Raw genomic sequence first — 15,693 nt, 5'->3', positions numbered from 1 at the left:
GTGTTTATTATAAACAAGGATGCAGACCTTGCCCACATGGCTGATCTCAATGTCTAGACCCTCTGGAGGTCAGGTGGTAACTGCCTGACCCAAAGCCCCTAGCCTAAATAGCATAGTTGGTCTTCCTGGCATGACCATCCTCCACCCTGAGACCATCGAGTGTCGCCAGTCCCCACTCTAAATCATATTGTTGAGTATACAGTGACCCACAGCCCCAAGCTAGCAAAGGCACTCCTATCTGGCATGACTTTCCTGAAGTATAGAGGTTAACTCCCAAAAGGGAGGGCAAAGACCAGACCTCTTTTGGGACAAGGTTAAATTCTGTGCTATATAATTATTTTATCTTACTTAACCCTCAAACAACTCATGGTACGTATGTCACTGGTAGAAGAACCTTCGATCAGACCTGGTCTATGATTTCAGATCGTGGGCTCCTAACTTTTTGTGTATTCTTTTTGTTTAATCAGTGAGCTTACACATTGATCTTCGCACTGTGTAAGTTGCACAGCATACTCTCCAGTTATAAGTAAATTTCATGAGCATTTTTCTAGGGAGAATCAGGTCCGTATCTGTTATCAGATTCCCAAGATCTATGACTTCTAATAAAGGTCTAGACACTTAGAATCTGAGATATAAACTCATAAATATATTAAGATAGAGCTTACTGCAAATAACTACTATTATAATTTTAAAAAATTATTGTTGATTGGAATCAAATTGGGCAGAAGTAAGGACCCGGTGAGTTGCTATAGTTTGAGTCAAGGAAGTTACGTCTTTATTAGTTGTAAAATAATTAGTTATTTTCATCTTGTCTGAAGTGGACAGCTGTAAACTAATACACGGAAAATGGAATCATACATTTCAATTGTCTCTTAGACTTTCTTGTCAGAATGTATTCTTTTGGTCAGTTTAATTAAGAAGCAGATCTTTAGATTGTATAATAATTTAGGTGTTTTGGTGCTTAAAATATTGTTCTTTTAAAAAGTTCCTGTGTTTAAGAATCTAGTACATTAAAGATGTTTAGAAGTAAATGTATAAATTAAAATTGAGATAATAAGGTGAAAAGGGAAGGGTAACAAAGCCAAAAGAAAAAGACATCATCTTTCTTTACTTTCTGCCCACTCTTATCATTCCAGTGAACATAACCTTTATCAGCTAAGTTAACACTTCAGTTGGTTCTTCTTCCATTCATATTTTGGTATATGGCAGGCCACATTTAATTGTTTTTATCCCATATATCAACACTGCCTTTATAAAGAAATCTCATTTAGCTTTTAGGTGAATATAACTCAGTTATTGCTTTTAGCTAAACTTTATGTTTTCATATAAAAATAGTGTCTTGGTTGTATCTGTTTTGTTTCTTTCCAGTAAGAAACCCTTACACAGGGCATAAATACCTCTGTGGAGCTTTGCAGTCTGGAATTGTTTTACTTCAGTGGTATGAGCCAATGCAGAAATTCATGTTGATAAAGGTATAGTTTACTTTGTTCACATTTTTCTTCTTTAGAAAACGCTGCATAACTGAACCTAAAATAATAAGATCCCATTGCCACCATCTATGGTCAACACATTTATAGTTATTTATAGGTGTTTATTTGACTTGTGGTTTTTGTGTTCTTCTTAAGATTTCATCTTTAACTTATGTTAAACTTCCAGAAACATCACATCCATAAAGAAGAATATGGCCAATTCTCTAAAACATTTTTTATGGAGAACTGATTCTTATGATCATTTAGAGGTAGTCATTTTTTAATTGAAGAATTACAATATTGTGTTAGTTTCAGATGTACCAAGTATTCAGATATACATGTATATTTTTTCAGATTCTTTTCCATTATAGGTTATTATAAGATATTGAATATACTTCCCTGTGTTATACAGTAAATCCTTGTTATCTATTTTATATATAGTATTTTGTATCCATTAATTCCATACTTCTAATATTCCCCCCCTCCACTCCCTTTCCCCTTTGTTTTCTGTCTCTGAGTCTGTTTCTGTTTTGCATATAGATTTATTTGAATTATTTTTTAGATTCCACATGTAAGTGATACAACATTTGTCTTTCTCTGACTTGTTTCACTAAGCATAATATTCTCTGGGTCCATCCATGTTGCTACAAATGGCAGTATTTCATTCTTTTTATGGCTGAGTAATACCCATTGTGTATGTATACACCACATCTTCTTATGCCAGTTGTCTGTTAATGGGCACTTGGGTTGTTTCCATGTCTTATATTATAAATAGTGCTGCTGTGAACATTGGGTACATGTATCTTTTTGAGTTAGACTTTTCATCTTTTCTGGATATATACCCAGGAGTGAGATTGCAGGATCATATGGTAGCTCTGTTTTTAATTTTTTAAGAAATGTCCATACTGTTTTCCATAGTGACTGCACCAAATTACATTCCCACCGATAGTGTAGGAAGGTTCCCTTTTCTCTACACCCTCTCCAGCATTTATTATTTGTTGACTTACGATGATGGCCATTCTGACCGTTGTGAGGTGATACCTCATTGTAGTTTTGATTTGCATTTCTCTAATAATTACTGATGTTGAGCATCTTTTCATGTGCCTTGGGGAAATGTCTGTTTAGGTCTTCTGCCCATTTTTTGATTTGGGTATTCTGAGTTTTTTTGAAGTATATAGTTGGTTTACAATGTTGTGTTAGTTAGGGTGTATTTGTTTTTTTGTTTGTTTGGTTTTTTTGATGTTGAGTTTTATGAGCTGTTTGTATATTTTGGGAAGTAATCGTTGGTCGCATCATTTGCACGAGTTTTCTCCCATTCCATAAGTTTTCTTTTTGTTTTGTTTATGGTTTTCTTTGCTGTGCAAAAGCTTTTAATTTTAAGTTTGATTAGGTCCCATTTGTTTGTTTTTGCTTTTATTTCTTTTGCCTTGGGAGACTGACCTAAGAAAACATTGTTAAGATTTTTGTCAAAAAATGTTTTGCCTATGTTCTCTTCTAGGAGTTTTATGGTGTCATGTCTTATGGTTAGGTCATTAAGCCATTTTATTTCTGTATGTAGTGTGAATGAGTGTTCTAGTTCATTGATTTACATGAAACTGTCCAGCTTTCCCAGCACCACTTGTTGAAGAGACTGTCTTTTCTCCATTGTGTATTCTTGCCTCCTTCATTGTAGATTAATTGACCATAGGTGTGTGGGTTTATTTCTGGGCTCTATTCTGTTTCATTGATCTGTATGTCTATTTTTGTGCCAGTAAGAGGTAGTCATTTTTTTTCAAGAAAAGGAAAGCCTTTCTGTTGAATTTATTCAACAACAGTATGAATGGGTAAAGTGTTTCTAAATTACACTTCTGTTTATTTTTTGCAGCACTTTGATTTTCCCTTGCCAAGTCCTTTGAATGTTTTTGAAATGCTGGTCATACCAGAACAGGAATACCCTATGGTCTGTGTAGCTATTAGCAAGGGCACTGAATCAAATCAGGTCGTTCAGTTTGAGACAATCAATTTGAACTCTGCTTCTTCATGGTTTACAGAAATTGGTGCAGGTAAGTGTTTTTTACTTTATGTTAAAATATTAATGCTTTTGCTTATGAAAGTAGCAGAATAGATTCAACCTGCGTGAGCTCTTCAAATAAAGATTCCCAAGTAAGCCCAGAGGATCATGGGCATATACTTTTGATCTCTATTTGCTTGAGGCAATTTGATACAAAGTATTTTACCAAGGAAACTTTTAATGAGTCCTGATATTTTAAAGTCTTAGTTGTTATCAGTTAATCTTTGAACTTACTAAATCATTAGGTTTTCGAAAATAATTTTCAAATTTTATCAACTTCTAAAGCAAAGAAATTTACCTTTTTTTTCCTGTCAGTTTTTTTCCTGCACATTCTTAAAATGATTGCATTCTAGTACTTTTCAGACTTGAATAGAAGCTTCTCGTGTGTGGGGTCCAAGCTTTACCATTTAAAGATACAGTGAAATATCACTTGGATTTTTTGAGAATGATTTGTTAGCCCAGGATTTTATCAAGCGTGTTTCAATGAAAGCTCTGAAAAGGTTGGGAAGTTTATTTTCATACTTTAAAATTGGGATAAATCAATCAAGAATTCATGTAAAAAATCAACATAATAAGTAAAATGAAGAGGGTCTTCATTTTGCCAGCTTACTGTTTTTGTTGTGCTGGTATATTATTTGATCATTTGTCACCCCAGGTTTATCAAGCTATTTTTACACATGAAGTCAAGCAAGCTTTAGTTATAACTATTTCATTACTGACCACTGTTATATTCTTTATCACCTTGTGAAGAAGTCTGTTAAAAGTATCACAAGTTTGAAGGTTCTTATTAAGTATCTTTGGCTTTTGATCATTTATAGGCTAAATTATAAGAACTCTTTGTACAATCCAGCTATTGAAGTTAATGTAGAACCACGCTAATGTCACTTTCAGAATAAGAATCAGTATGAACTAGTGGTGTCCTAGTAAGTGTTTAGCAGCAGACTCTTGGGGTGCAGAGAAGCCTGGTTTGTAGCAGTTGCCTGTTTCTGTGGTATAAATACTCCCACCATGGCCCATTCCAAACTACCAACTTGATGTCATCCTGCTCACAAAATTCTTAAACGTTTATCATCCCAGTACAAGGCAGTTCCAGCATGCCCTGGACTATGATCCTTGTCTTTATGGACCAAGTTGTAATTTCCAGTAGAACAAAAGAGGAATGTATTCTTTCCCCTCCCACCCCACCTGCACTCACCTTTCTTTTTAATTTATTGTTTAATGCTTTTGGTTGAGTTAGATGCATACCCTCCTGGTATAGCTAAGAGAAAGGTGCAAATGACATTGTTTTATCAGCCCAAATAGAAACGTGTTCCTATAATGTAGTTATCGCTAAAAAGAAGCATTTTAGGTCAATTTATTTAAAAGCCAAGATCATACTTGGCAGACAGCCCTAACTTGTTTTTGCTGGTTAGGTATATAGAAAGTGTAGAGAAAGTCATTTCATACAGTTATCTAATGTGAGTTTGCAACTACTTTCTTCTGTATGATGTATTAGAAAGTTACATTGCTCAAAGCTAGGCAGTCAGTGAGTTTTCTCATGAATTTTGGGGGGTCGAGGTAGAGGGGTTTTTGTTGTCTGCTTTGTCTTTAAATGCCAGAGGTATACCGCTCTACCCACTTTTAACATTGTCTAGACTCAATTAAGGCAGACCCAAAATTACTTCCTGAGGAGAGCCAGGACTCTGTCTGAGGGTAAACAGTCAAATCACCCTACAGCAGAGATTGTCTTTATTAGAATTCTCCATCTTCACAAATGATTGTTAATCTACCTCCCAGCTGTGTTTATTGTTGGGGCCATGCCTTGAAATCGCAGCAGTTGTAACAATTAAAGTGATCCCCTATTCAACGACTCTTTTCATCTGAGTTTGATTTGTTATCTCAGTATCCTAATCCCCAAGGATGGTGCTTAGCGCTTGTCATCAGCACTCAATAAATATTTGTTGAATAAATGCATGAACATAGATTTACTGAGAAAAGCTAATTTTTGAAATGTTGCCTGAGGGACAAACAGTTTAACTGATTCTGTAGATCTGGATTCTTCACTATATGTGCTTTAGAAGGTCCACAAACACCCCAAAATAATGTGTAAGATTTTGTGCTTATGCTTAGATGTGTAGTTTTTAAGAGAGAGGATCCATGGGCTTCCTGAAGAGATGTAGTTAATAATGACTACTCCAGATAATCTAAAATCTTCTCTTAGATTCCGCTAGACCATTCAAGCAATCTGAGTGGCTAAAATGAATTGTTTTACCAAAAATGTTTTGCAAAAATGTCATCATTTCTATTAGTAGATGTTAAGAGAAGTAGCCCTGTGAATGTTAAGAGAAGTAGCACAGTGATGAAAGTTGTTTCCTGCAAAGATGTTGACAGAATTGTTCATTACGCTACTTGGTGTCCTGCTAATAAAGAACGTAGCACCTACACACATACACACATGCACACACACACACACATACACCAGTACCAGGAAAATTTCTCTTTGATCGTAGTTTAATTAATTAATCCTTTTACTTTTTCTGAATTACTGACTTATTTTTATATCAGAAACACAGCAATTCACTAACTGGTGTTTTCATCTTCCCACTGGCTATGATAAAATGCAGAGCAAAATCTAGTCACTGTAGAACATGCATCTTTCTTTCTTCCCCATATTTACCTTTTGCTTCATTTTACTTCTGTAACTCGCCTTTCTAGAACTAGCTGAGGTATTAATTAAATATAACATTGAGCCTTTTTCAACTCAGCCTTGCTTAAGACTTTCCTTTGTTCTTTTAAATCAAGGTACATATATTTTTGAGAAGATAATATAGCGTTACAAAATATAATTTCTGTATTAAATTTCAAAGACTCGTTTAAAATCACAGAATAAAGTCAAAATTTGTGTTTCTCTTCTAAGTTATAGTTTTTAAAGCATGTTGCATAACTGTAACCTTGTTTTTTTTCCCCCAAGGCAGTCAGCAATTAGATTCCATTCATGTAACACAGTTGGAGAGAGATACTGTTTTAGTGTGTTTAGATAGTAAGTATTATTTTTAAATTTTATTCTAAGTATACTACTTGATACAACATTTTTCATGGAATTGATGGATTTATCTGATAGAATCAAGAGAGTAGACTTTCACTTTTCTACCTTGAGTGGCTTGTTTTATTGGTGAAAAACCTAAATTGGCTACAGATACAGTAATTAATTGATCTATTTGTTATTACTATCCTCTGTGACCTTTTTGTTTATTGTTTGGAAACATTATACAGTTGGCCCTCTGTATCAGTGGGTTCCACATTCTCTATTCAGCCAACCATGGATTGAAAATATTCAGAAAAAAAAAAATTCCAGTAAGTTCCAAAAAGCAAAGCTTGAATTTGCTGAGTGCCTGGCAACTATTTACGTAGCCTTTACATTGTATTAGGTATTATAAGTAATCTCATGATGATTCAAAGTATACAGGAGGATGTATATAAGTTATATACAAATACTAGGACATTTTATATGAGGAACTTGAGCATCTATGGATTTTGGTATCTGAGGGTTACTGGAACCAATTTCCCCATGGATACATGGAGGGACAAACATACTAGAACAGCTTACCATAACCTTGGGATAAAACCTCTGTATAAAATTATTCTGTATAAACTATTTTGAGGGTTTTAACACATAACTCATTGTAATTAATGAAAAAATAGCAGGTTATACTAATATGGTCACTTACAGTCATATAACATGAACTTTTGGAATCATGTCAGTATGGTATTCTAATGTACAAATAGATTTGACACCTCCATCTGCTAGATGTGATTCTTTGGATGCAGGGAGAGATGTTACTGATAGATGTGTGTGTTGTACTATGTATGCAGTGGAGAGACAGAAAAAATTCTTTAACAAGAAGTATTTTCAGTTTTGCAAGCAAATCACTTTAATTCTTGAAACCCATCTTATTTTTAGGCAGTGAATCCTGCAAGTGAAATTTACCCACACTTGGAATTGTATTTGAAACTTGGCAATATTTGCTATGGTTTGATTCATTCTGATATTTTAAAATTACTAGACCTGCCCATAGATATTTAGGGTTATTTTTTAAATTGTTCCATTACTGAATTTGTATTTTTGTCTTAATTTTTATTCTCTAAAGTTTTCCCTAGTGAACTTACCTTATAGAATCATAAAGATCATCTAATATTATAGATAAGGAAACCAGAACCCAGTATGTTTCATTTGCCCATCATCCCTTCTTTAAGTACTTTTGATTCTTTGAATACTGATAAGATTGGAATGTTATTTGGTAACCCTTAAGTGAATTTGATAAATTCTTTTTTACCCAAACAAGTAGAAAGCTCAGTACTGATTAACCAAATAATCCGATAATCAAAATTTAATAATGTTGAACTTTTAACATTAAATCCCTAAATACCTTCTGAGTCATCCAAGGAAAATAAATTGTACTTAGTTTTCATTTTGTTGATTTATGTACTTTATCAAAAATTTTTCTTAACCTTTGATTAAATAGGCCTTCTATTTCCCAATTATTCCTGATAAATGGAAAGTTGACTTTCTTGAGTTGGTTTTTTTTTTTTAAGGAGCAGTGTAAGATTTCAAAAATTACTTGTCAAGTATACAGTACAAATCAGTCTTACTAGGCAGCAACGGAGGTGGGCCTGTAATCACAAATCATGGCAGACAGATGAGAAAGTAATGCAGAGAGAAGATTCTTCTAAGTCAGAGCTAAGATGGTTAATTAAAAATAAATTAATGAAAGAAAATTATTCGTGTGTGTTCTCTATTCCAGAGTTTTACTTATAAAGAAATTATGACCCCTAAGAGTACTTTTTTTCTCCCTTGTACTTCTGTAGAATATTACTCATATACTAAGTTAAGAAGTACTAGGTAATAAACATCACCCAGGTTTGTGGTTGGCGGTACACGTAGGCATCAGTTTAAGACCTCAGCTGTAAAATACCATTTTTGTTAAATAAAGTTATACTGTTCTGCAGCATTTAGACATGGACATGTGGTCACATTTCAATAGTTTTGGCAACCATACTGTTAACATTAAACATAGCATACCACAGGAGAATAAAAAATAAGATTTAAACTGTTAAATAATAAAAGTACTGCAAATATTATTTATAATACCTTATGTAATTTGTAAGGGGAAAAAATCAACTTTTATTGCTAAATATTTGGGCACCAAGGTAACCACTATTAAAGACGCATTGTACTTTTAAAAAAATGAGAATGTAGGTATTCAGTATATACTACATAAAAAAGAAAAATATGGCAGTGGAACTGCCATTTACTAAAGGAGGCTCTCTTATAGAACATGTCAATGAGAATTTTTCACTGTGCATGCTTGAATCAGATGGTTGAACTTTATTAAGAATATTGTTCCATATCTATGTAAAATCCACATATCAACTTATGTTCATTTTAGCAAACTTGTATTTCCAGTCTTGACAGTTTTTTTCTTTTTTAAGAATTTGTAAAAATTGTAAATCTACAAGGAAAACTAAAATCAAGTAAGAAACTGGCCTCTGAGCTAAGTTTTGATTTTCGCATTGAATCTGTAGGTAAGTCTCCTTTTTTAAATAATGCATTTAGAGTACTTGATTTTTTGTTCATTCTCTACTTAGGGTTATCTAGACCAGCACTGTGTCTCACAGACGTTTCTTTGATTTAGAAATGTTCTCTGTACTCTTAAATACAGTAGTCATTAACCACACCTGTTAAGTACTTGAAACATGGTTAGTGCTACATTTTTATTTTAATTTTTATAATTTTAATTAGTTTAAAATTTGATGTAAATAGCCACATGTGGCTAGTTGCTATCATATGGGACCGTGCAGATCTGGACCATAATGAATCTTTTATTGTTGTTTCTTGAATATTTAAAACATGAAATCATTTCTTAAGTTTCTGTTCATTGTTTCCTTTGCTGCGTCAAGTGAGTTATACTTCGTCTAATTCTTTCCCAGTCATGAAGGTATTTGTGTGTTGTGATTAACAGTGTTAGGTATGCTGTAATTCTTTGCCGTATAAGATTCTGGTTGAAGTGTGTTGATGGTTTTTTGCTTTTAGGTCTATAAATAACTAGTTTCCCACAGGACCTGAAAACTACTGTGCCATTTTAATTTGCTTCCTTGTCTCAATGAGTATTTTACTCTGTAATACTCATTGGTTTTATAGTAAAAATTATATTTTATTTGCATCCTCATTGGTTATATATCAGTAAGTATTTTCCTCAGGGGTGATAGAACTTATGAAAAAAATATTGTGGCTGGAAACATTTTGAACAATTTATGATATGATTCTACCATAAGTCAAAAACAGTTAAAACAAAGTTGGCAATTTTCATTTGGGCCATAAAAAAAAAAATCTGTATTTTACAATTGTATACAATTTTAAAAATGTTGTTTCTCATTATTTAGAAAGTTTTCTGTTTATTTTTTTAATATTTTAATGGCTTCTCAAATGGAGTTTTGACCTGTCGCAAAATACATTCATCCCTCTGAGTAAACATCTTACATAGAAGTAATTTGGTTTTGATTGGAAATTTTAACGTATTCAAGCAGAAAACCTAACCTTTCTTTAGATACCACGACAAAAGGAATTTTGGAACTAGTTTCTTCTTTTACTGCTTTATATGCTAGATATTGCATGCCAGTTTCTGAGTTTTAATATTTTCAGTAGAGATTCCAACATACAGATCTTTAGATTCTCTTGATTTTAACTGAAACACTCTAGTCCCTACCTCAGCTTTTTCCTACGTGCCCCATTTTTTAGGGAATATTAGTTGTTACGTAAAAGTTGTTCTTCTGAGGCTACCATCTCTCCTTTCCAGTGAACCTTGAAATAACTACAAGGACCCACCTGTGTAAAAAGAGTCCCTTTAAATCGCCTTTTAAAAATAAAATCAGTAACTGGGTTTTACTTCATGGTTAGTGAAACTTGTATGTTTTGTTATTGTAAAATACTTTGATTTTATTGAGCTAAATTATGTTTCCAGGACATTCTTACATTAACTTTTTACAGGATCAATATTCTAGTAAGAAATATAATAAATTTTAGTCACTTTCTCCTGTCACCTTTACTGGTATAGGGTTTATGGCTAACTCTCCAACAATCAAATGGGTTCTCTCCCTCTCTCTTTCTCTCCTTCACTGCTTTAATGACTCAGCCTCCTGCCAGGAAGGACCCAGAGGCCCTTCTCTACCCAACTCTGGGCCCCAAATTGGGGGTCCTGCCACTCTGTTTCTAAACCACTCACTAAATGATCCCATATGTGTCCCTCCATGGGCCCAGGCCTGTGCTTAGCACCAAACAGGACACAGAATTGGACAAGGCGCAGCAAGAACAGGTTTCCCTCCAAGACCTTCAGGCCACCCCAGGGGGTCGTGGGAGTGGCTGGGGAGTAGGAGGTGACATGGCATGTCGTGGGGTGGCCACACTTTGGGGTCATGTTCGTTCCTGAACCTAAAGCCGTCAGGAAGGTGGGCAAGTTTGACTTAAATCTGTGAACCATCTTGGGGCATTGGGGCCTACAGGACCAAGGCAAAGGCCCAGGGTCTCTGGAGGCCTTAGAGGGCCGGGGCAGCAGCAGAGTGCTGTAAGTGAGAGCCCCTCTGAATCAGAATTGGCTCACAGATCATAAATATTCAGTGTGCTGTTAAATTCGGGATTATGAGACAGGTTTATTTTTAATAATTTAGTAATAGGGAAAATGTGAGCATAAATAAAAGATGCTTCCTTAATAGCTACTTTTAAATATACGACAGTATTTAAATAACCATGTTTTAATCCAAAAACCCAATTATATGTTTTTATTATTTTATTTACCTGAGATAATAGATACTGTATAAAAGAAAAGTTAATATGCTGATATCTAGCTCATCAGAAGTTAGCCCGTTGTTAAATAAATGCCTGTTATATGTATCTTTGAAAACTTGCATGACCCTGCCTCAATAAATTATTTGAGCTTCAACATGACTTAGCCACAAAAATGTTGGGAACTAATGGTCTAGACAGTGGAATTATGCACCACGTACTTGAATAGCCTTACATCATCATTTATTAAAAACTGCTAAGGAAGATGTATAATGCACTACTCTGCTTTATTTTAGTTCCCTTCTCCCTTATCTTTTTTAGTATGCCTTCAAGACAGTGTGCTGGCTTTCTGGAAACATGGAATGCAGGGTAAAAGTTTCAAATCAGATGAGGTAAGGCATCTCAGATTACCTCCTGTGATTCCCACTAATAATTTTAAATATTGAAACATTCATTTTATGCATTTTCTTTCAGCTCACAGTGCCTTTAATGCTATGAACTGGTAGAACAAAATTGCCAGGATTTTCCCTTCAAATGTTCAGTTTTGTATTTATTGTATAATTCTCAGTAGCCACAAGGAATTGTCCAACATGACTTTACACAATTTCAGTCCTCTTATTTGTAATTTACAAATATGGTTTCTAAGCTTACTAAACGTTTCTAAATTTAATAAGCTTTTTCCGTAATCTATAAATATGCAACTTATTTTTTAATGTTATATTTAAAATGCTAAATTAGCATGTTTTGGATCACAGAACTAAGAAAATTAACTCATCAGTAAGTATTTACTGAGTATCAACTACATGCAAGACACTATTACTAAGTGTCAAACCTTTATGTGTCTTTGTTCTTGGCACTTTACAATTATTAACTTACTTAAGGCTAGTAACATAGTGGGGTTTAGGTACTATTCAAGGTAATCCAGTAAGGTTAGGTACTATTCATATACCCATTTTTACAGGCACAGAGTGGTTAAGTAACTTGCCCAGAGTCACAGAGCTAGTTAAGTGACAGAGCCTGGATGTGAAGGGTCTCCAAAAATCACTTCTACTGAGATAATCAGGATACATTTCATGTAGCTGAGACTTGGGCTCCCATCTTGAGAGATGAATCCTAATAATTTAGATAGTACTAACAGAGACATTTCTCATTTGTGTGAGGGCCTGTGTAATTCTTATACACCAGGGCCTCATTTGTGGACTTACTTTGAAGCTTAAAATCTTCTATTTGAGTTACCTTTACACTGTTGTTTACATATAACTGTTTCCACCATTTCTATGAATGTGGAATTAGAATGCTTCCCAGAGAAAATGACATTATCTGTCTTTGAATATGTCAGTTTTAGTCACTGACCGTGTCACTAAGTGTCCCCAGGCCCTTGCATTTAATGAAGCCTACAGTCCCACCTGCTGCAAAAGATTGTCCTTAGGTGCTGTTTTCATTGTGTCACTACTGTGGTTAGAGATCTATAGAAGATACTTGGTATTTACCGTATCAAGTACGGATTCTGCTCCCTATTTTTAAGTCATCTTGCTTACCTATTTCTTTCTGCTTATGTTCTCATTCTTTGACTTGGGCCTGGCTGTAATATTCATAAAGTAACATTTCAGCCACTCTAGTCCACAATGATTGGAACATTCTGAACTTAATACTCTGAAAATCACCTCCACTTAGGATAGCACCAAATTTATTTTCTCATTCGGGTTTATGATTGCATCTTCTCAGTTAGACGGCAAACTCATTAATATCAGACTATTACTTATTACTTACATTAATATCAGACAGATACTTATTTAATATCCACACTGTCATAGTTTGGGTTCCTCCAAAAGCTGATCCTAAGACAAGGACTCAACTGCAGGTAGTTTATTTGGGAGTAGATCCCAGAAAACAAGTGCTAGAGTGAGGAATGTAAGATGGAGAGGGGCAGAATGCCAGTAAAGAGCAGATTAGTAAACTGGTTCCCACTATGGACAACCAGGGCTTAACCCCTTAAGGACCACTGAGGAACAGTGTGGAACACACCTCAGAATTGACTCATTTAAATGTGGGGAGGCTGGTGTATTTATATACCAGCTGCTCTCCTTGTTAGTTAAGGGTTACCCCCAGGGGTATAAACATCCACACTTTAGAATAGTACCTGTGCATGGCTGAGTACCTTCTCTAGCTTTGGAGAAGACAGAGTGGAGGAATGCCACAGGTACACAGATGTAAAACATTGGTGCATGGGACTGTCTGCTGCTCTGCTGAAATGAGGTGGGCCGTGGGATGTGATAGAAAAGAAAGAGTAGGGCAGTGCCGTCCAGCTGACCTGTATTCAAATCTCGGGTCTACAGTCATATGACCTAAGCAAGTTACTTAACTTCTCTGTGTCTTAGTTTTATCTTTAATATTGTGGGAATGATAATACATATCACAAAGAATTCTTCTAAGGAAAGTGCCTGGCCCATACCAGATGCTCCGTAAATGTTGGTTTGTTTCTACTAGTAAGCAGTCAAAAAAAACTTAATAAATTTCTTTCATTTGAGGAATTAAGTCTATCAAAAATTATCATTCTGTTTAATAATTACTCGAAGTGACTTTTAAATTATTATTTAAATAATATGGGAACTAAAGTGTTACTGATAAGTATCCTTTTTCATAGGTTACCCAGGAAATTTCAGATGAAACAAGAGTTTTCCGCTTATTAGGATCAGACAGGTAATAGTTTGGTTATTTTATTACCAAAGAAGTTTTAACGATTGTATTTTTAATTATATTGTCAACCTCTGACTGTGTTTCAAACAAAACTTTTTTTATTTATCTACTTATTTATTTTATTGAAGTAACATTTGTTTATAACATACTAGTTTCATGTGTACAACATTTTATTTCTACTTCTGTATACCCTACAGTGTGCTCACCACCAAAAGTTCAGTTTCCTTCCATCACCATACAGTGAATCCCCTTTACCTATTTCACTCTCCCTCTGCCCCCAGCTCTTCCCCATGGTAGCCATTCTGTATCCACGTGTTTGTTCTTGTTTGGTTTGTTCGTTTATTTGTGTGTGTGTGTCAAACAAAATTCTCAAAGGGCTCAGGAACTTACAGAAATGTCCCAATATCTTTATTGAGAGAGAGAGTGCAATGTTTTATTTAATTAGCCAATAAAGCAATCTTTTGTCAGTGTGAGGATCATGATTGTAGAGATAGTTACACTCAGCTAAGATGAAATATGTTAATGTAGGTTTTTATGTCTGTAGTACCATGATGTAGTTCAGGCTCCTTGGTTTTTGTCATTTCTTCCTGGCATGTTAACTTCTATTAACTATTACTATATAAATCCAACAGAATATGCACCTCCTTACATTTACTTTTATATCAAAAAATATTTGACTCGGTTTCTGAGGTCATTCTAAATTAGAAGGAATTATGTGGTCTCTGTGGTCAAAATGAAAGATAAGTTCCAAAACTGTGCTATCTTATGAAAAAAAATTTATAGCTTTTGTTCTTCAAGTCTATCTTGTCTACCTCTATAGTGAATAAAATACCCATTCTCCCTATTTTGCCACCAAAAGTAGTTACTGCAGCAAAATTGGCCATAGTGGTGTGCATTAGTCCTGAGGCAAGGATTGAGAACCTCTGATCTTCCAAGTTCGGTCTATCACAGAATCATTGCTTAAATATTACACACTTAAGGAAAGGGGTGGGGATGGAATTATGACTCCAGAAAAAATTTTAAGAGGTTTTTGTGAGGGGAAAGATGGTTTTTGGAAAATGGCATCTACCTCAGTGAGAAAAAAAGGTAAGCCCATAGAGCATGGCCACCAACTAACTAGTCCTTCAAAAAAGAAGGACTTTGAGGACCACCTGGTAAATGACTCTGGAATGGGAGGCTCTTGCTTCTCCAGGAAGGGCTGACAAGAGAATTGTGGGTCCTCCAGTGATCCTGGCGCAGACAGCACTTTAGTGAGACATAGTAGGAGAGAAGTCTGCTTGATAGAGGGTACACATTAGAAGCCATTCCTCATAGTTACTTGTTATCGTTCCACCCCCTCCCCCGGAATTTTCTCCTTCAGCTATTCCCTTCTTTGCCTGTGTTGTTTCTCCATTCTCTGCCACTACTTTTTTTTAGACCATTGCCTTGTTCTGGTTATCTTCTTACTTGAGCATCTCCTTGATTTTAAGATATACATATCTTAACCAAAGTTTTTGTTTTGTCTTAATTTTTAAAGTAATTTTAAAAATTGGTACTGTTTAAATACAGGGATTAGTGTCTAGGAGAAAAAAAGCTAAGTTTGTCGGAATATTAATAATGGTAAATTGCACAGTTGAATTATAGGTAATTTTATTTTCACCTACTTTTCTGTAATGCATAAT

At 34.7% G+C, this 15,693-nt stretch overlaps 1 protein-coding gene across 1 annotated transcript in view; it reads left to right on the top strand.

The window, feature by feature from the left end:
• The window catches only part of MAP4K5 (mitogen-activated protein kinase kinase kinase kinase 5), a 112,795-nt gene that overhangs the window by 95,088 nt on the left and 2,014 nt on the right, over positions 1-15,693 (top strand). The window contains exons 27-32 of the mRNA XM_031453706.2: positions 1,369-1,472; positions 3,334-3,511; positions 6,470-6,538; positions 8,989-9,081; positions 11,657-11,727; positions 13,980-14,035. Coding sequence (XP_031309566.1) covers positions 1,369-1,472; positions 3,334-3,511; positions 6,470-6,538; positions 8,989-9,081; positions 11,657-11,727; positions 13,980-14,035 — 571 coding nt within the window. The remainder of the gene's footprint in view (positions 1-1,368; positions 1,473-3,333; positions 3,512-6,469; positions 6,539-8,988; positions 9,082-11,656; positions 11,728-13,979; positions 14,036-15,693) is intronic.

The sequence above is a fragment of the Camelus dromedarius genome, chromosome 5 (genome assembly GCF_036321535.1).
Source record: "Camelus dromedarius isolate mCamDro1 chromosome 5, mCamDro1.pat, whole genome shotgun sequence".
Taxonomy (NCBI): Eukaryota; Metazoa; Chordata; class Mammalia; order Artiodactyla; family Camelidae; genus Camelus; species Camelus dromedarius.
The sequence above is the reverse complement of the archived record's forward strand: the minus strand, read 5'-3'. Positions and strand labels throughout refer to the sequence as shown.